The sequence below is a fragment of the Rhea pennata genome, chromosome 2 (genome assembly GCF_028389875.1).
Source record: "Rhea pennata isolate bPtePen1 chromosome 2, bPtePen1.pri, whole genome shotgun sequence".
In the NCBI taxonomy this organism is placed as follows: Eukaryota; Metazoa; Chordata; class Aves; order Rheiformes; family Rheidae; genus Rhea; species Rhea pennata.
The window spans coordinates 92,461,178-92,482,506 of NC_084664.1; the positions used below are offsets into that span (position 1 = coordinate 92,461,178).

General features: G+C 46.0%; 1 protein-coding gene across 2 annotated transcripts in view; it reads left to right on the plus strand.

Annotated features, from left to right (window-relative positions):
* Positions 1–2,234, plus strand: part of MBOAT1 (membrane bound O-acyltransferase domain containing 1) — a 57,584-nt gene extending 55,350 nt beyond the window's left edge. For both annotated transcript variants that reach the window (XM_062568033.1, XM_062568034.1), the window contains one exon: positions 376–2,234. In XM_062568033.1, coding sequence (XP_062424017.1) covers positions 376–508 — 133 coding nt within the window. In that variant the 3' untranslated portion in view covers positions 509–2,234. The remainder of the gene's footprint in view (positions 1–375) is intronic.
* The last annotated feature ends 19,095 nt before the right edge of the window (positions 2,235–21,329 follow it).

Sequence of the window (21,329 nt, forward strand, 5' to 3'; positions counted from 1 at the left end):
GTTTCTTCAGAATGTATCATTTTATATTCTTTAATATTGAAAGAGAGATGAGCTAAGTCCAGTGTTGATGTATGTGGGTCTATCTGAACTCCCAGATTTTGGGTGCAGGAGGTGAAGGGTGGATTCTGGAGTTTGCCAGGTAGTTCCTTGCCTCATTTACATCCATGGCAACATTTTCACTGATGCTAGCAGATGTCACACCTTAGGATTTATGAGATTCAGAAGAGTATTTTGGTCATTTTAGGCCAGGTTCTTGCTTTCTGCATTTACCCGTTAGCACTGCATTCTGCACTAGCTTATTGAGGTTGTTCGATTCCTAACATTTGTGTTATTATCAACAAGAGTATCATTTTGTCTGTCTCATTTTCTTTCTAGGTCTATGTATTTCCACATGCACATCCTAAGCATCCTGGTGTTGCTAGTGTTACCAATCAGACCTCAAGCTCACTCCATAAGAAGGCCTCAAAAGCAGGTCACGCAGAACTCTGTTAAAAACAAAGACAAATGACACCTCCAAAGAAAACCGTTGACACTGGGACGTGAACTGTCACATTGGAAACAAACAGGGAAGAAGAAAAAGGGGGGGAGGGGAGGGACAAGCTGCAAGAGAAATGGCATTACTATTGCTCATCATAAAACCTTACTGGAGAGGGCAGAAAAGAGCCAGAAAGACTGTGTTTCAGATAACTCCAGGTAACAGAGTTATACAGGTGACTTTTACAGGCTCAAGGGGCATTTTGATTTTTTTTTTTAAATAAATATTTTTATGAAGTGTTTTTATATATTTAAACTTTTTCACACAGAGAGGTGTTTTTGCTCTTTTACAGAAATATACCATTATTAAACAATACTATTGTGATTAAAGGGACAGGAAGGACCTAGTAAAGAGTTAAACCAGCTGCTTAGTAGCCTGGCGCTCGGGACGGCTGGTGAGACAGCTTTTCGTATGGTGGCAAAGAAGAGAGAGGACGTGCATGGAGAACCACAGAAATGGGAGTGCTCGATGTGCCGGCGCTGACTGCTGCCCCGGCAGGGAGAAGAGAGAGCCGGGCTTTCCCGGGCAAGCCCCGCAGCAGGGACTCCTGCCTGAGCTTGGCAGGGAGCATATTCCACCTCCCTCAAAGTGAGCCTGCTGGTATGAGGGCAGGGCAAGTCCCTTGGGAAGAGGCGCCCGGGAACACTGCCAACCACTTAGGTCAAAGCTTAAAGCCAAGTAAAAGCAACATGAAAAGGGAAGAAAGCCCAGAGTAGTGAAAATAAGGGAATATCCTGTGATCTGTAGAATCAGGCTTCTCCGTTAATGCAGCCGGTGCTCGTTGCTACTGCAGCCTTACTTTGCTCTTTCAGAGCGTTGTAGCACTTCCATTTTGTGATCGAAGTAACCGAGAAGCCATGCAGTTTGAGATTGCTCAGAGTCACAGTTGTGGGTTAAACCTGAAAAAGGTTAGTAATAGGTCAGCCTGTTCTGCACTAGAGGTTTAGCAGTAGATCAGACTGTTCTACACAGAAGCGCCCTGTCTTGTGGGGGAATTTCTTTCCAGACATTGAATGCTAAAATGAAAATGAAACAATAATAGCTACTGTCATAATAAATAATTCTGGACAAAACAAGGAGTGTGATGCAGTGTGATCATCACAGGAGTCAGCACCGAGTCCTTATGTGATCTTGACAAGCCACTTAACCTTTTGGTACAAGTTTCCCTGCTTGTAAAATCCAAAGCTTACAGGGATGTTGTGAGGTTTCTAAGGGCTTATAGTGCTTTGAAATAAGTTGCTGCAAAATGCTGTGTCAGTTTTTTATTTGGTTTTCCTTTTTAAATCTACTTAACCCTGCAAAATAATAGGACACTTCAGAATGACTAAAACATCTTAAAAAAGGTTTACTGTTTTCCAGGAATGGTTTTCTCAGGATTTTTAGAAGCAATTCCCTTGTAAAGTATTGGTATTTTTTATTTAGTTATTGAACTGAAGTGTGAGTAAGCAAAGAATCTGCTGTTTATTGCATTCTGATTTCTGTGTTGGATTAAAATTCTGCAGAAATTTCCCCTTATGTTGGGAAGGAAACAAGTCAGTGAAACGAAAACAAGTTTTAAAAATGTTTGATTTTCGTGTTTTCTGGTGGAGAGATTTTGTCCTGTGACATGATTCAGAGCGTGTTTTATGGGAGAGTTTATTTGGTAATTTATTTTGAAGGCGAGATGGTATTAAAAGATGCTTCTGAATAAACAAATTGCTTTGTGTCGCTGCATGGCATTATTAGCGGCAGTCAAATGTGAAAATTGGTAAGTGAGCCTGTGTCTCATGAGAAAATCACTCTCACGTGTAAAGGGAGCTATTCAGGTCTGCCCAATTTTACAGCCTAGCTGTGCTTCCGACCTTGCAGCTGCTGGGACCCCCGTTTATTTTAGCGGAAGCAGGGACAGTCCTCGCCTTGGCCGCTCCTTGCCTACCCTTGCCTCAGAGCAGTGCTCTGTGTTGCGGCTTGGGGATGTCGTGTTTGCAGATCTGCTGTGACGGCTCCGTGGCTCGCTGAAGCTAATCCCGCGGGGCTGGATGAAATCGCCGCCGTTCCTCGCGGGAGAAGGGAGACGAGGTTTTGCGAAATTCCCTCCGGCTCCTCTGCTCACTGGAGCGCGCGATCTGCAATGCTCCCACGTGGACGGCACGGGAGCTTTGCCCCAAGCCCGAGGCCGGTCGCCCACGGGGGTTGAGAGCCCAGGGAGGGAGGGGAAGGGGGCTGCTCCGGTGCGCTGGGCCCTGTGACCTGCCCTTCGTTCAAGAAAGGCCAGGTTTTATCAATGCTTTTTTTTCTTTCTTTTTTTTTTTTTTTTGTTTAACTCCCGTGCCTTTGACTTCTGCGGTAGGTTTCCCCCTCCACGATGTGATGAATCAGTCAGGGCTAGTGAGCAAATCCTCCTTCCCCGCCATGCCGTGCTCTCCGCTGGCGACTGACAGCAAATGGGAACCCTGGGCTTCAGTGAAAACTGCTCAAGTGGATTTAATACGGTATGTTACAGGAATTAAAATTGAAACGGCCTTTCGAAACATGGCATTACAGGGAAGCTTGCCAACTGTATTAGTCTTAAAGCTGCAAAAAAAAAAAAAAAAAAAAAAGTAAATGATCTGAAATCCTTGCTGTATGGTGTTGCTTTACATTAGACAGCTTACCTAGACAAACACGGCAGTGTTGCAAAGCTAACGCAAAATCTCTGTAAAACGCTCCTTTGGAAAAAGGCCGTTAGCTCTGAACCACCTTTCTAAATTCCTCATACTGAGTCTTCCTGTCCCTTCCTCTCAGCGGGAGAAAATTCTGTTTTCCAGGAAGAGCACGAACAGCCACTACCAGTCAGAGGAGATTCCTCATTTGATAGCGGCTTGCACCTGCTTTGCCCAGGTATAAATAACTCGAGAGCCAAAGTAGAAATTCAGGTTATGAATGTGTGATGTTGGGAACTCAACTATTGGCCTTGCATTATTCATCTCTAATTGGAATACTGTAATCTGAGGGCGCACCCCAGCGATTAAAGTACATAATTGTGATTACCAACATGTTACTGGTTTCTAATCGCTCTCTGGGTTCTTAGTGCTGTAAAAAGCTGGGGCAATGGTGATCTGGGAGAGATTCTCGAGGTGCAAACAGTCTTGGTGATTTATAAGAGAAAAAGAAATATGGAACCATCATACAGGCATGAAAAAGGTAGATTGTGCCAGATGATTGGCAAAATGTTTCTAAATATAAAAAAACAAAACCAAAAAACCCTCCACTTCTTGGACTGAGGGCAAACTCCACCCGCTGTTTTTCAGCTTATTTTGACTGCATAAAAACTAACATGTAAGTTGAAGCACACTTGGAAGTGGGCGCAGAATGAAGAGTAAAGCTTCGTTTCAGCTTAGTTTGGATACACCAAGGGAAATGAAGGGGTAGCAACTCCATGGAAAAAATCCTGTGGGGCTGGTATTTAAAGAAGCAACAACTCAGCAGTTTCCTCAGTGGACTTAGAGGTACAAAGTATTTTCCTTTACTGTCCTGCAAGGTTTTTCTCCGCTCTGCTTGAGTACATTGCTGCATGTCCCCTTAGAGCATGACAAGCAATGGAGGCAGCACAAACGTGGGATACAAGGTAGGCAGACATTTTTCCTCCCATTCTGGCCTCTCTGTTTTGCATGCATATACTGTACGTATCTTGGATTTTTGCATCAATTAAAATGATGTAGGTGGGCAAGAGGTCTGTAGACTTCTAATCTTTATTTAAGGTAGATGTTTGTGTAAATCTACATTTAACTCTGTTTGCTGAGCCTACTTTTAGATGTGCAAACAGGATCTGGATCCTTCCTTAGAAATACAAGGAAAAATCCTGACCCCAAGGAAGTCCAGTGGTAAAATTCCCATCAGTGAGGTCAGCATCTCTGCCCTCTAAAACCTATCCCTGAATTGGAAACCACAGAAAAATGGTCCACTTGCTGGAGTAAAGGGACTGACTGAAAACTTGGCTTTAATATTTGAGGGTGTATAGGGATACCTATGGCCCATGTGCTGTGGGCAGACCAAGAGCATGTATCTTCTCATCCTTGACAAAGACAAAATGGTGTCTGGAGTTGCACACTGAAATATCCTTTTAGGTACAATTCTGTTCTCTTACGTCTCTGAACTGATGTACTTCAGCTCACTAGCAGCATTGCACTGTGATGCATAGTGGGAAGCCTTGCTTGACATCTCAGCGTGTGTAGAAATGCACAGTATGTGGCTTAAAAATGCATGAGACCACTGCTCCCTTTCTTCCTAGAGATGACAGTAATAATATGCAGAAAGCAAGTGGATTTGCTCCTGGAAACGGCAGCCTTCTAATTGAGCGTTGATGTGACACAAAGTGGAATTGCATTTGTTGAGTTAGGTTTTCGAGCAGTGCCCTCTGCGGGTGAGCAGACCTTGGCTACGCACACGAAGACTCTGGCAGGGGGCTCTGGCAAGGGTGAGCAATTTTGCTGCAGTGCAGCCTGGCTGAGTGGGTGTGGGTGCTACAGCAAGGACTTGTGTCCGTCCTGAGGCAGGAGGGAGAGAGAAATAGAAGACCTAGTGAGACGGGAGGGGGTAAAAATATTGCAGAAGGAGATGCATCTTTATGGGCAGCAAAGGTGGTGTTAACTTGCCTTAAAAGCTTGGGTTACACTCTGTTTCACTTAAGGTGAAATATCTTAAGTGTTTCACCCTAAGTCTTCTGAAGTATGGCCTGTGGAAGAGGAACCACAGGATAGGGGAGAAGCTGAGAGAGGTGCCCTAAGACTGCCCTGAAGACTTGATTTATTGCCTGTCCACAGAGCAGTTCTGGAAGCGAGACCCAAGGCTTGCCCAGAGGCTTTTCTGCTGCAGTGTCGTTCCCTGCGCAGCTGGGCTAGGGACCCTGCAGCTCATCTGGGGGGACCTTGCAGGGACAGGAGGCAGGAGGTCCAAGGTGTCCGTCAGGTGCCATACAGGTGCACACCATGCCTCGGGGTGCACTGAGAGGGACCCAGGCACTGGGGGATAGAGCAAAGTAAAACTCGGGCAGGCCCCCCACCACTTAGCAGCTCTTGAGTTGTCCAGTGATGGGAACTGGCATCCCTCTCCATCAGAAACATTTTAAGATGGTGAAATAAGGTACTTACTGCTTTGAAATACATGGATTGCTCTTTGCAATGATGCCTATTTATTCTTGCTTTGGTGATGCCCGTATTAGTGCAGTTTAGTTTTGCTCCTTTAGTTTTTTTTTTTTGTGTGTGTGTGTGTGTGTTTGTGCTTGAGAAATCTGGAGTTTTGTGACTATTTCATATCTGATCAGGGAGATATCTTGAGTTTGCATTTAATTATGTATGTCACAGATGCAGTGAATTACATGAGTATAGGAATAGATTAGCTGACTGTATTTTCAGTATGTTAATTGATTTTCCTTTCTACGACTGTATTTTTTTTGCCCCAGCACTTTTCAGAGATACTTTCTAGTGCACAGCACATGGTGCAGTTCAGGTTTAGAGGTGGTTTCTTCACAAAATGCATCACATGACTACTAAGCTCTCCTCTTCGGGGCTGAGTGTCTGCGGACACCACGCAGGGGCACAAGGCTAAGGAGGTTCATCTGTTGTGAAGGCAGCGTATTTGTATCTCTCTACTTGGGCCAAGTCAACCTCTGTGTTTTAACGTATACGGAGGAGCTGAGGCAGCTCAGTGCTTCCTTCCATGGGAAACCTAATTCAGAGTTTTGTTTCTAGCTACTCTGTGGAAGATTTTTAGCACGATCAAGCCTGGCAGTGCTTCGTGTCATACTTCAGCATATGAGACAGCAAAGGGCAGCTTGCTTCTCGCCCTTCTGCAGTCTGACCTCACTCACTCCTCTATGACCATACTGGAAAAGTTCAGTGTAGAAAGCAACCACTTACCAGCTGGGGCTTGTAAGTATGGTTTCAACCCTCACCTTGACATGGTGTATCTGCTGGCTGAAAGAGGAGAAGCTGCTCTTGACATGTACAGGTTTGCAATTTCAGCCTGTCTGTCTCTGAGCACTCGCCCTACCAGGCCTTGGCTGGGCTGGGAGCAGCCCCGGCAAAATCCTGACCTGATTAAAACTCCAACACACTCCTACGTTTCTGCAGAGGTGCCTCAGGAAGCAACTCAGAGACAGGATAGGCTTATCTCTGCCATCAGTGAGTGTATGGGAAGGGGAAGCCATGGGACATGCTGGCAAGCAGGTTATCCAGGAGCCTAGCACGCAATCACTGCCCATGAGGCTGTCATGGATGGGCAGAAGCATGCCCATGGCAGCCACATGTCCTTCCCCAGGCTAGGCCTGATGATTGCTCTTCTCAGGGTGCTGAGGATGCAGGTGGGTTTATGATGTGTGCTGAGATGGCCCACGGCTCCCCAGGGTGCTGTCGGGGCACTGGGGATGCTGACGTGCTTCCTCTTCTCCTGTGAGCATGCGCGTGAACCTCAGCAAGAGTGTGTGAGGAAGAGAAACGGCTTGAAATTTCAGTCTTAAATGTGCAAAACTTGCTGCATGGGCATGATGACTAGTTCTGACCACTCCGCTCCTTGCCAGGCAGGACAGGAGCTGCTCCCAGCCCTGCAAAGTCTCACAGTTCCCCTCTGCCCTCCCAAAGCTACCGCAGATCACTTCATCCAAGACTTCCCTATACCTGCTCCTTTTCTTCGACAGCAACAATGATGATAAACAACCACTGCAAGCTTATATGAGTGTAGCAAGTAGTGCACAGCTGCTCACATCTTTGCTACGTTGTGCCAGGCCCTTTAGGTATGTGAAAAGAGAGTGGTTGCATAAATCATGAGCAGAAAGACAGATCACTTTGGGATGCAGACAGCAGAAGTGATTGCGTAGGTGGGACAAGGGAGAGTGTATGCGGAGCTTGTGGCAGAAGGAGAAGGAAAACGCAAGTTTCTAGAGTGCTGGCCTCGTACTTCGGCTCCCCACATCTCATGCCATCGATCTGGAAAGTTTTGTGCACTTTTCTTGGAGGGGCTCCCACTGGACCCAATGCTTGTAGGGCTGGATGCCACCACAGTACCCTTTGCCAGAGCATAACCCTAGGACATACACAATCCTGCCAGTATTAAGGAAGGGAACTGCAACTTCATTTGCTGCCCCGCTCTTTGGCATATGCATGGCTGATTGTCAGTCACATGTATTTCAGATCACAAGCTGGACTCTCTCACACTTCCCCCCACCCTTGACTTTAAGAAAACCCAGAGCTTTTTCTTAAATATGAAACATCATAAAGAATCTTTAGTTTCTTTACACTTGCCTTCTCATCTTTGCCTTTGAAGTTTGTATTTTCAGGCTGTTCCCAGCTGTGAAGGCCAGAAACCCTTTTGGAAATCATGACCGTCAGTAACGCCGTTTCCACGCTGTGCCCAGTCCCCTGACGTGTTTTGTCCACTATGTAAAGAAATGATGGGCAAGGGGACTCTCCTCTTTTCTTTCTCCTTCCTGCAGAGTTTAGGCTGGCAGAGCAAGCAATGGTGGAAACTGCCTGAAGGATAGGAAGAGGCATTATCTGAGGCTTTCAGAGAGCTGGCTTCTGCGGAGTGGTTTTGTTTGGAGGCAGCCGCGTGGTCCCAGTGGCGTGCCGTTGGCCTGCTTCAATTAGACTCCTTGACTGATGGCCAGTTTAATGAGCCTATCTACAGAGGGTCATTCAACATGGCAATTATACCTATAAATCTATTTGCAGCAGGGCTCAAATAACCTTTTGCACATGGTTCTTCATAAAATGACTGTCTGATTAATTAACATTAATTTATCCACTGTATGGAACCAGATGCAGTCTGTATAAAAGCCTGCACTGTGATGTACAGGCGCTGTGTGAACTGGGAGGATTTTGGAATGGGAATGGCTCTGATGTTGTTTAAAGCTTCTCTTTTATTTTTTTTCTCTTTCTTCCTCTCTCCCTCTCTCTCTCTTTGGTCCCAGTTGATTAACATTCCAGGGCAGCATCATATAACAGGGGGCAAAATTCAATTAATTGAATATGAAATATTTATAACCCTACTCTATGTGTCTATCAGAGAAGGGTCCTTAATAGATCTTCTCATTAGCATGGACTGGTGACTCACTTCTCTGCTTTCACAGTCATTTGGAATTAAAATCCAATTAATCTAATGTCCCTGTGAATATTATTAAACTATTTGAAAAACTGCATAGAAGAGATATGAGGCAGGGGGGTGAGGGGCTAAGAGAAGAAGAGGGAATATGTCTTGAGCTCATGAAGATTCATTTCTTCTCTGTTAAACTCATAGTCTGGAAATACTAATTCCCTGTTTTCTGGAAAGTGGATAGCCAATTCTTAATATCAAAAGCCTGGAAATGGAAAAACAAGTTGCTTCCTACTGTGGCTGAGCAGAACCATGTCATCTTAGCTGCACAGCAAAGAAATGCCCCTGCCTAGTCCTGCCTTTCAGCTGCTCCTAGCTCTTGGGTGCTAAGGTTAGCCTGAAGTGGCCGACAGATTTACAAAGGCATCTGGGTGCTGTGAGATGAGCCTGGGGCCTCTGTGCAGCCCTGCAGCAATGCTGAGCCGCTTCCTGCACCCAGGTTTTGTCCTCCTGGGAAGGGGAGCGTGGGGACAGAGGGGGGGACCCCACATCGCGGGGGAGCGGGAGGACAGCTGGCGCACGTGTCCTGACGGTGGGGCTGGGGAGCGCCCCTAGACGCCGTGGTACAGCCGTAGCCTGGGGGAGTATTTAATTGTTAAATATCTCTGTCTCTTTAGTGGGTAGGGCACCGACTTGAAACTCAGGGAGGAGGGATCCTAACCGCAGATTTCACATGTGACCTTTGCCGGGGGAGCAAAGTTTCCAAATTGAGTATTCCCTGACGGGAATGACTTGAGGACAAAATCCTCTAGTGACTCCAAGGGGTTCACAACCTCTGCTGCAAGAGTGTGTAAGCCAGGAGAGAAGTATGTCTGAGCTGGAAGAATATTCTGGATATTCAGATATAAAATATTCCTCTTTGGCTTTAAAAACAATAATCTAGGAGACGTACGTATAAAACTTTTTCTGGTTTTGTCGGTTTGCTTTTTGCTCTGGGTGGATGTTATCCTGTTCCTTCAACACTGCCCGTTTTTATCCTCTGTTGGAAGCTGAGACCAAACAATGTGTAGTAACACAACGTCAATACAGAGTAAGATATACTACTGCGCATCCTCGTGTCTTCAGGAGGCCTTGTAAAGCCGGACTTCAGAGAGAGAGAAAATACTTCCTTGTCATGGAAGTGCGAGCCACGCACAGGAGAAACGTCGCTGCACAGTAACGTTGTGGGCTGCAAACCAGAGAAGAGGAATACTTTCACATCACGGACGTTGCACGGGGACAAGATGGGTGGTTACGAGGTGGTGACTGGGCTGGGTGGAATAAGGCCAGCAATTACGGAGGTGCGGGAGGTGCCGCGGGCTCTGCTCCATAAGGGAGCCTCATGCTTTGGCCTTTGAAAGGACAGTGCGGGACGTGTGAGCACCCTGCTCAGTGGGCAGGCGCAGGATCCATTGCTCCCTTTTTCCCAGGTTTTGTCGCCCCTGTTTTGGCCACTTCTGTTTTATTTATTGTGTCCAGCAAAACTGCAGGCTGCAATTGCATGGTACAGCAAGGTCTAACCTGTAAACCTCAGCTGCTCTGGACTTGATACAGCAAATGCATCACAGAAATACACCTCTATTCCTTACTGGCCCCTTCTGCCATTGTTTTAACCCCAAATTCATCCAGATCTTTTTTAAAGTAACTTGATTTACCGATAATGAATTTCGGTTGGTATTCATCTGAGCTGAAGATCTGAAGTCATACCTGAGAGAAAGATATTCCCCTTCACTGTAAATCTCAGTGCGAAAAGCCTCTTAATCAAATGACAGCTTTTTAGGGATCATAAAGCAAGAACTTCTCCTCCCTCTGGAGAAGACACAGTGCCTGAAATGTGGTGGCACCTCACAGGACAAATCCCGAATGCTCAGCCAGTTCACTGCTGGTCTGCTAAACTTTGGCACAACTACAAAAAGCTGCTGTTTGGGTTAGGTGGCAATTTTTGCTTTTTTTTATATATATATTTACTTATTTATATGCAGGTAGTATGATGGATATAGGATGATGGATATGTGGCTGAATCTGAACTACAGGCTTAAAATTTATTATCTAAGGCTCTAATCAGGTGTATGTTTGACATCAGAAGAGATGATTGATTGATCACGGTAAAACTTGTAAATCCAATCAAATTAAGAGGAGAAATGCTTTTTTTTTTTTTTTTTTTTAATATAATTGCACTTTTACTGTGCAGGTCCCTGGATTTTGTCCCCAGCTTATTCTTATTTTAAGGCCTCTTTCATCCTAGCCCAAGGTAAACGCGGTGGCTCTTCCTGGAGCTCCCCCTTGCCCCCGTTCTCTTTATGGGCTATGTCCTGCCTCAGGCTCTCAGCCCCAGCGGCTGGGGACAAATCGTCTTGATTCACCTTTTCGCTGGGATCTTTGCACAAGGAAAAACAGAGAGAAAGGCAAGGTTGGATGCACTTGTTCTGTGCTATTAAGGTTTGTATGCCCTCTCTATGCTGACATCAAGTGACTGCTGATGATGAAGAGCAGTGGGAAATCAAACCCTGGGTCTTTTTTCAATCTTCCGCAGTCCCCTGCATGCTTCAGGCCCGGTGTTAATCACTGCAGTTTCCTCCGCATTGCTGCTTTGCCCGCGAGCTTCCTTGGATTGGGATGCTCTGTTTTGTCCTTCTCTCCGGCAGGCTTCAGCTTTTCTGGAGCTTGCTGCCTGCACTCTTTCCCAGGGCGCGGGTATGCCAGCCAGCGCACCAGTCCACTTCTGTTTTCATTCTGCCAGCTTCCTAGGAAGTCTCAAATTAATTTTAATGCCTCCCTCAATTTTAGGGCCTATAAAAAGCCGTTGGTTCTGCCTACCTTGGTGAACAGGGACCCGTTCAGAAAGCTGGAGCGCACCTTTGCGCTGCCTGGTTAACCGCTTTCTTTGGCTCAGGCCGTGGCCACGAGGCTGGATAAACGTGAGCGTGGCGTTATCCCCCGAGAACCCTGCGCCGCCTCCATCATCTCCAGGGTGGGCAGCACTGGCAGAGATGAAGTGGGATGAGGATGAACTTGAACTTGTGAGCGCGAAAACTTCTGGGAAGAAAAGGCAAACCTGAGTCCGAAGGAGTATGCTTGCTATTCAGGCATCGCTGCCGCAGGTGCAACAAATGCTTTGCAGGCCGCAAATCAATAAACGATGGGGCGAGGTGCCAGCTTGCCTTTTCCTGTTGACACTTCTAACTCTGTGCTCAATGCTTTCGGCAACTCCTCTTTCTGACAGAAGAAAGGACGTGTGTGTTAAAACAGCCTGGAAAGATTTTGGTTTTGGCAGCAACAGGTTGCAAAGCCCCTGCCTCCAAGGGATGCTGTCCCCCTTGTGAAGAGAAGCCCCCCCCCCCGCCCACGGCGACAGGATTTGAGGGGCCAAACTCAGTTGCTGACAAACATTGGGTCCATGCTTCCGGCCCTACATTGGTGGTGAATGTCTGCGAGCTGGCACAAGCCACGGCAGAGCCGGGTGGCTTTGGTGCCCTTTGCGCTGGAGGTAGGTCAGAGAACCACAAGCAAGGCTGGGAGGGGCCAGCTGGTCCTACACCGCCCCAAGCAGAGCGGGGCCCATGTGGGGAGGGGGAAAATGCAAAATGTTGACGAACAGATGCCACAGCCTTCCCCCTGTGCCCAGCTGCCCCTCGCTGGTACCAGAGAGGGACCCTCCCTTGAAGTCCACACAGCAACATTGACAGAGTGTCCATGGTGGGTGGGAGAGACTGGCGGAGACCTTCCCCCCTCAAACCCTGCTTAAGTTCAGGAGTTTTCAGTGCAACAAAGGGAAGAAACTTGGGGAAACTATCTGCTCAAAACAAGCAGACAGGAAGAGCTGCTGTTTTCCTGCCAGCTACAGCCTAGTAGTCCTGACCTGGCTATTACCTAGTGAATCATTAGGCTTTCCCCGGTCAGACGGTGTAAGCAGCTCCTCCGGCGGTGCCCAGCTGCTCACCCAGTGCTCGAGAGCCCACGGTCAGGCGGAGCTGGGTGGGCTGCGACATACCTTATTTCTTCTTCATTTTTTTTTTCTTCCCAACATCAGGCTGCAAATGAAAATACCTTCTCAGCCCCTGTACTGCTACCCATACGGATGGCACCTTTAGTGCGTGCTATTCGTTGTTGTAATAGCTGCACCTGTGTACAGCACGCACGCTGGTGCTGCCACAGCTGTGCACTGTAATTGCAAAACATTATTTTCTGTTTTTCCCCCAAAGCTTTTTTTTCTTGTTGTCGTTGCTGCTGCGAAGGTCCGTTTATAATGACTGCAGACCTCTTTCTTCCCACAAGGTTCCCTCTCCCCGTGACGCCTATTTCTCGGCACTGGATTTTGTCAGCGAGTGCCCGTGCGAGCACACGTGCTGTCTTGCACGGGTGTGCACGCAGCAGCCTCCACGCGCGTGTCGTCCCACGGCACGTGGGGATGCCGGCGCTTTTGGCAGGCCTCCACATGCGTGGTCAGGGGACGGGCCAGCCTGCTGGTGCTGCCGCCGCCGCTCCGAGCAGCGGGCTGCTTCAGGGGCTGGCAGGGAGCCTCAGCGATGATTAATTCATTTGTTTCTTGGGTATTCTGCCCCTGGGTGCCTGCATTGCTCTGCATCAATTTAGCACTTCCAGGACGCGATTAATGCAAGTGCCGATGGAGCATGCACAGGGGGAAGGAGAGGGAAGGAGTGAGGGGGAGAAGGGCGATATCCAGAAAACAGCTAGCAACTCTTAAAAATAAATAAAAAATGAAGAGGAGAGAGACAGTGCTTAAAAAAAAAAATACTTATTTGTTTTCCAGTTGTCTCAGCTCTCGCGTTACCTTCGGTTTACAGAAAGGCTCCCAGCTAGTCACTGTTTGAGCTTGTGCTTTATCAGTCAAGGAGGGGGCGAGGAATTTGCAATGTGTACCGTCGCTGGCTGGTCCCTTACCTTCCGCTGTAATGAATTCCTGTCTGCAGACGACAGACACAATTATTATGTAAATTACACACGCGCACGCACACACACACACACACACACACACACAAACACTCTGAGGAAAACATTTTTTTTTTCCCCTCCCCAGAACTCTTGCTTTTATTGATCCCAGTCCAGGCCTTAGATACCCGGCGATCGAGATGGCCGGTCGCTGCGAGCACGGCCAAGTCCGTGTTCATCCTCTCGGGCAGCCGCTGGAGGGCAGATGGACGTAGCGCAGCGTCGCTCTGCCGGGTAGGAGCGTGCGTGTTGCCTGGTGAACTTGCACTCGGGGTTGGCCACAGAGGTAGCGACCCTGGGTAAAATTCAAAGAATCTGCTGGTAGCGCTAAGGAAGGTTAGTGTAATTCAACTTAAAAAAAAAAAAAATCCCATCAAGTGTTTAGATGTAAAAAGTTGCATTATGGCCTGTGGCTGTGTGCAGAATCAATTACAGAACAGGCCTGAGGTACTGAAAAGTTGAACGATACAACCCCCTCCCGCAGCCCTGTCCTTCCACTGCCTTTCCCCCTGCTTTGCCAAATCCTGCTCTTTTGGTCGTGCATTGGGCAGAAGCCTGGAGAACCCGACACAAACCCACCTGCCCCCGGACGGGCCCGGACGCGTACTCGCCCGAGCGTTTTGAATCCCTGCGCTGCAGCAGTCGCGGGAGCTCAAGCAGAGCGGCCGCGACACCGGCCGTTTGCATTCCCGGGAGAGCTGCAATAAGCTCTCCCGCCAGCTCTGCTTGCTGGGAAGGCCGAGGACGGAAAAGTCGTGCAAAATCAGCCCCGGTCCGCGGCGCCTAATTTCCCTAACGAACTCGCGCAGCTTTTGGGCCAGAAGGCTCCCTTTCCTGCTATTGCCGATAAGCATCAGAAGAAGGGGGTTTTGTGTCCCGCCGCCCCGCGATGAACACCGCGATGCGCCGCGGCGGCGGGGCCCGGTAGGTGGCAGTGCTCCCTCAAGAATTTGGGAAGGGACCCGCAGCCCGGGCAAGCGGCGACTCCTCTGCGGCGAGAGCTGCAAAAACAATTAGGGCAGAGCGGGGAAACTCGCTTCCTCCTTCTTGCCTTCTTCCGGACAGGTATACAGGAAAAAGCATTCTTTCCCTTCTTCTAATGTTTAAAAAAAAGATTTCAATTCGGTGCCTAAGAGCAATAATGGACAGATCTTCAGCTTGCTAATAGGTTAGATAGCAAAAGGTATATGCATATATATATATATATATATATATATATATATATATCTTCAGAGTTGCTAACGAGTAATTATATACAGTAGCCACTCTATTTTTTTGCAGGAGGCAATGAAAGAGTACTGTTAAGTAAAATACTGCAGCTTACTCATAGATGGATTTAGTTCTCACTACCCCGAGGCTAACGTGTTTGTTTCTCTGAATGCCTCCAACCACAAAGACAGGTTATGTAGCTTTTTGTAAAGCTCAGGTTGTTTTTTGTTTGATTTTTTTGGCTGTCTTTTGCATAAGTGTTTGTATTTTTTTCCCCTGCATCATTATGGGCTATTCATGGTTTGCTGCTTGTTAATGTACTAAAGGTTAAGACCATGGATGGGATACAGTAGAAGCATTTCAGTAAGATAAAGCAGAAAAAACCCACAGAAGAAAAACTGTCCAGCTAATAAGATGCACCTGAGTGCTGCATACAAACTCTGCTCGAATGCCACAGCTGTATAGGAGTTGCTGTACAAGGAACTGAAAAATGCTGGTGTATTGAAATTGTTTTTTTCAAAGTAGTTTAGATGAAAGTTGAACTCAAACTTTTGGGGGCTGTGTGTACATGAAAGCTTTTTTGCTCATGATAGTGAAGCACCAATAGCATTGGATAGTGGCATGGGGCAACGGGGCAACGGGTACTTTGTAATCCGTTATGTGCATTTCCTAGGTATCTGTATCTCCACAAACAGTAATTGGAAGCACCTGCAAATATTTCCTCTTCTCTGTAGTGCTTTGGGAGTGACACCCCAGTAAAGTCTCCACAAGAGACTTTCGTGGAGATGACAGACGTCTCTGAGGGACAAGACTGAGAGGACACTGCTAGCTCGCCTCTATTTAGTACTTTTTTTTTCTTCCCTGTGAATTTAGTGATAATGAAAGATACGGCGCTGAGAGCCCTTGAGCGGGGAGCCCTCTTGGTAGGCACGAAGCAGGATGCTAGCAAGGGGTGCTTCCTCGCGCACCACTCGCTTCGGCACAGACCCCGCACCCTGGCACAAATTGCCAGTTCTCTCTGCCTTGTGATTTCTGACCCTGCTTTGAGAGTGCCAACATGAGTTTTAGTTCGTATTTGTTACTTGAACCAGTAAGCAGACTGAGGTCACGAATTTCTTCTGAAGATGCAGCTGAGTGCAGAGCAGCGGCGCTAGCTAGGCTGAAATTGCAATGTGGGGTGTAGAAATGATGGGTTCCCACGTTGTGTTGCTCCCCGCAGCCTCGTAGGCTTTCCGGGCTTGCTTGCTTTGAAAGGAATGACTTTATAAACCATCAGGACAATCCTGAGAAGTCCTTCTGGGACTTCCAGTCCTGGGTTGAGGAATGGAGTCATCTGCATTTCAGAAACTGTAATGAATCTTTCAACTTTTTCCTGTTGCTGCTTACTCATTTCTGTGTGTTGGATAATTAAGTAAGGGGGACCCATAAGCACAAAATTCAATTTACCTTGAAAAAGGTTTTTAAAAATATATTTCCTAATCAAAAACTTAATTACAAAGCAGCGCACAGCAGGAGATGTAAGCTGGCTTTATTGGTGTGTTTGTGTGACATTTTGCTCAGCAATTTCTGTGCCTTATGCACAAAGAGGTGGGGATTACTGTTAGGAAGCAGAGGCAGGCAGCGACCAGCTGAATAGCAACAGTTTGTTACGTCAAAAAGATTTTTCTAGGTGATAGAAAAATGCGACTCTGGCTTTTTCGTCTCCCGAATGCCTCCTGATTTTTACACTGAGTCCTGAATAGCTGTCCAGATCAATGTTGTCAGGTCCTGATGCAGCAGCATGCTAAAGGGAGGCACTGAGATGAGCTAGTCCTGCAGCATCCCTTCCTCGCAACGAGGGACTAGGCCTGTTTGTAATCTGCAGCATATTCCCAGGCTGATATTAAAAAAAAAAAAAAAATCCACTGTATTCCCAAGCTGATATTCTCTCCTTTTTTTCCCTCACTAAATGAGAAAAGTTGGTAGCCAAGGAAAGTACCAACCAGATTAGTCCACACAGTGTATATCCATACATGCACTGATCTAAAGTCCCAAGTGTCTTGATAAAATATCATAGAAGACTGAGATACTGTGGGTTTTTTGTGGAAAAAAGTTTTGTTTTTTCTTGTGGAAAGATATGTGTAAAAAAGGAGAGTTGATTTCAGTCCCCGCCTTCAGAGAAGGTTTTTCTCCAAAAAGTCTTTCTCTGGTATTTTTTCTGAAAATTGGCTATGGAAATTTCAAAGAGGAGGTCTTAAAAGATGGACGTAGTATACAGAATTCAATCATGATACAGCAGTTTTTACCTTCGCTTTGCTGGTTAAAACCAGCTGAGGGCTGCTTATATAGCTGTTACCATCTGTTGGTTGTGAAATGATTTGATAGTTTCAAGTTCATTTCTATGGGACGAGTTTCTATTTAACAAAAAACCACCACTGAAACAGACACTCTCGTTAATCGTTAGAGAGGCCAGAGACTGAATAGGTGATGGAAACTGAATTTCTTTCTCATTTAGCCCTTGTCAGCACTACATGTAAAATAGAACAGGCCTCAAATGGGGAAAATAGTTTCATCAAATTTTGAACTTTCAAAGTTATTTTCGTTGTGCAGAATGGTCTTTTTCTTGTGAAATAAGCCACAGCATTCTTATGAAATTTGCTAGCAAAATAATTCTTGAGATATTTAACTTACTGAAAGTCCATATTTCAGGGAGCAAAAGCACTCAGTAGCAGCTCCAGCGCTAATTTTGTTAGAAAACCATTGCAAACTTTGCAAAAAAAAGAGGTAAAATACTGAAAAGTGTATTTTTTCCAGCTAAAATGTATTTAATGCAAAAATTATCTATCACTCCTTAGTGAAAGACACATCCAGATATCCTGAATGATCAGGGTTTTTTTAAGCTATTTTTTTGCATATAATAATTAGGAGCAACACTGGATATCAGATCTTTAGCTGACATCAATTTGAACTTCCTGCAGTTGTCTGTTTTTGAAAATTGTTCCTGTTTTTGAAGTATTTACGCTTTTTTTTTCCTTCTGCATTACAACAACACTGGCAGACTTCAGTGAAGACTAGGAGCCTGTTGTGAGCAGTGTTGCACAAACACATAGCTAGAGCCAGCTACTACCCTGCAGAATTTTGTAATCTGTCTAATGAAGGCAAACAACATTTGGGGGTGGAAGTAGGCAAATGGTGACAGAGGTGCTTGTCCAAGGTCAAGGCTGGGATGAAATTCAGGTTTCCAGCGTCCTTGTCCAGCTAGCTCAGACTTTCCTACTCTGACCCTTTGCCATGCCTTGCTTGTCCAGCCTTTTGCTGTTGAGTGGACTTTTCTGGTCTTCCATCATGTTTCTCATCACCTTTAGGGGGACCTCTTTCTTTGCTGTCGTAGCTGATGATAGTGACTCAGATACCAACTCATCTCTGAGCTCTGGTCCTATCTCTAACAGTTGCTGAAGCCAGATGCTTCAGGGGGATAGAGGAGAAACCCACAGCAGGCAGTTATGAAATGGCTGACCCCTGGGAAGGTTTCTGTTGAACTGCTGTCAATTAAAGGATGACTTGTGGCCTGAAGCACCACTTTTTTTTTTTGTTTTTAATATTTGCTATTTAAATTCTAGACGTTCTTGTTATACAGACTTGTTTATGCTTGGGCTGCCTAATTTAAGCTAAAAAAGCTCCTCAAGGCAGAGCTCTGGTCTTCTTACATGTTTGCAGATTACCATGGGCCCCTAGAATTGTGCAGACTAATAAATAAAATAGCAATGCTGGGACCTACTGGTTTTAACCAGCCAGCTCCAATTCTTTGTTTTCCTTTTGGAGCTGGTCATGCATACCCGTTGGGTTGACAATGTCATCTTCCTGTACTTTAAAGCAAGTGAAAATCATATTCAAAGAGAACTTGTGAGGTGAGGACCATCTTTGGGATAGGCTTTTGTTTTGTTCTGTTTTGTTTTGCTTCTGCAGCCTTTTTGATGGTTTAGGCACTCGAGGCACCAAAAATTCCTTGGCAGTGAAATTTAGTATTGGGAACCTGACCTTCAGCTGGGATGGGTCAGGTACTTCCCTCACCGACTGGGCTTAAATTTTCTGGGAAACCACTAAAACTGTGCCTGCACAGCCCACAGTGGGGGCTGCTGCAAGGCCCCCTCCGTTTGTGCCCAGCCGGGGAGCCTGTGAAGCAGAGCCCGCTCTCCAGGGCACATGGACCTGCGTGCTGAGCACAGTGCCAGGTGCCAACGCAGCCCTCCCGCCGGCGCCCTGCAAGGCGACTGAGCCGAAAACCAGTGGGTAGCGGGACGGGCGGATAACACAGCCCTTGCCGAGGTGGGGCAAAGCAGATACAGCTCATATTCCCTCCTTTCCCAAGCTGGTGTTTTGAATCACTTTGAGCTTTCAAACTGGAGACATAGAAACAGAGATGTGTCTATTACCAGTTATCTGGGAACTTACAGGGCTGGTCTTTAAAGTCTGTTGACTGCTCCAGAAAGTACTGGTAAATATGATTTGTGCAAGCACTTACAGCAAATTGCTTGAGAAACATGCTCGCTAATGCTTCGCTCTAGCACTGAGGACGTGTGCGCACTGAGAGCGAAAGTAGCGTCCTCGATTGCTTTTGAAAAGGAGGCAAGACCACGCATCCAGGAAACTTGTGTTCCCGAAGCAATGCATACTTTGAAGAAGAAGGTTTTGATGACTCCAACATAATCCCTTTGGTTGCTATACCCCCACCGAGGCACTGCTGACTGCTTTTACTCAAAGCAGGAGAAATAAAAAGTTCTTTCAGGTGAAGGTTGGTTTATTTGACACAATAGCTTGAATAAAATTTCAATGTGTCGGTCTAGATCTAGCTAACCTATCTGTCAAGCAATCCAGGAAATCGTGTTAAAACTGTACAAATGTTACAAATTAAGGAAAAAAAAAAACAACACCACTCAAATCCAACTCTCTCTAGTCTGCCCTTACTGAGAAAATTGAATGTAAACAAAATCTGATGCGAACTCTAGCTTAACCCTTGTCCCCAGGTCTGGCTGAGATTAAAGATGAGTCATTTACTGTGGCATGATGGTGAAAATAAGCGTCTGGACTGGTTTTCTGGCATGCGAGAAGCCACACTGTGCGTATACTGCGGTCCTTCATGCTGAGGTAGGACGAAACATGGGCTTTAACAAGTGAATTGCTGGAGCTCTTACCTGTCTTCCCTCACCCCTTCCCCACCTCTTCCTTTCCTTCTCCTAGCACCATGCAGAGCAAATCAGGAGAGGTCACACAGGAGACTTACTAGCCCCGGCACATGCTAGCCTGCATCTTCAGAGGCAAGTGAAAACGTTGCTGGTCTGACTGGGAGTTGTGCTCAGATGCCAGCCTTTGCTACTGAGGGCTGAAACCGAATTTTCAGTTCATTGGGTGTGCTATTTCTACCCTGTTTGAACCAGAAGTATGTTTATTTAAATATTTTCTGTGAAATTCCACTTTTGGAAATTTGCCTTGTAGCATTTCAGAGCTAATTCCACTGGGTGATTTATTTAATTTGGGATTTGTTAATTATAATAATTTTATGATATTCCTTGATGTCAGTTATCAGAATTGTCTTGATGTAATTGATAAGTAACACAAGCAATATAAAAACTGAAATGAGCCAAATAAAATATGTTTTGACATACAATTTTCAAATTTCATTGCAAAATTCCAAAATCTGACATCAAAAAGTATTCTGAGATTAAAATATCTAAACAAATTTTGTTTCATTTCCATATATTGTTATTATGGGACATTTATGGAGTCCATTATGAAAAATATTAAATTGGATAAAATCTTCAAATTTTCATTAAAAATAAACCCTGAAATTCTGTCCCCCCAGCTAACCTGCAGCAGAGCTGCTTTTACAAGGTATAGGTCTCCATCAAGTCTGTACGAGAGGATTTTGCCTAGCAGTAGAGAAATGTTAAAGACAACATTCTGTTAAGAATTTGATTTAATGCCATGGTGAATTTGTCTTACTGTGTCTTTTATTCCTCTGTCTTATCTGGGCTCCAGCTCTTTTTATTAGGGGAAAATGCTCAGAGATTGTGTGAGTCACTGCCTGCTTACATGTCATACCCGCTTGCCTCAGCCAACCTGAGCAGGATTTATGATATAGATATTAAATATGATTTTAGATATTAACATGCCGATGTGGTGATGGAGTGAACCAAGAGCGGCCAAAATATCATGTCCTTTGCATCCCACTCTCTGAGATGTGCCCAGCAAGGACTGACGGAGGGAAAAGCAGAAGACAGGGTTAGGAGACAGGGCAGGAGGAGGCTATGTATGTTCAATGTTGAATATGTTGAGGCCATTCTGATTCTTTGTGGTGGCCAGTCCCACATCACACAGCTCACAAGTCTGTGGAAGACGAGCAGAGTCTTGCTATCACAAGGAGAAGGCTGGATGGGAGAGGGAGGTGGTCTTGCAGGTGAGCAAAGCTGGGCAGGCACAAGCATGATGGATAATTTAAACTATTTTCTGGCCCCTGAGAAGCCTGTGTCTTAGGAGCAGGATAAGGGAGGAGATTTCTTCCTAGAGATCTGTC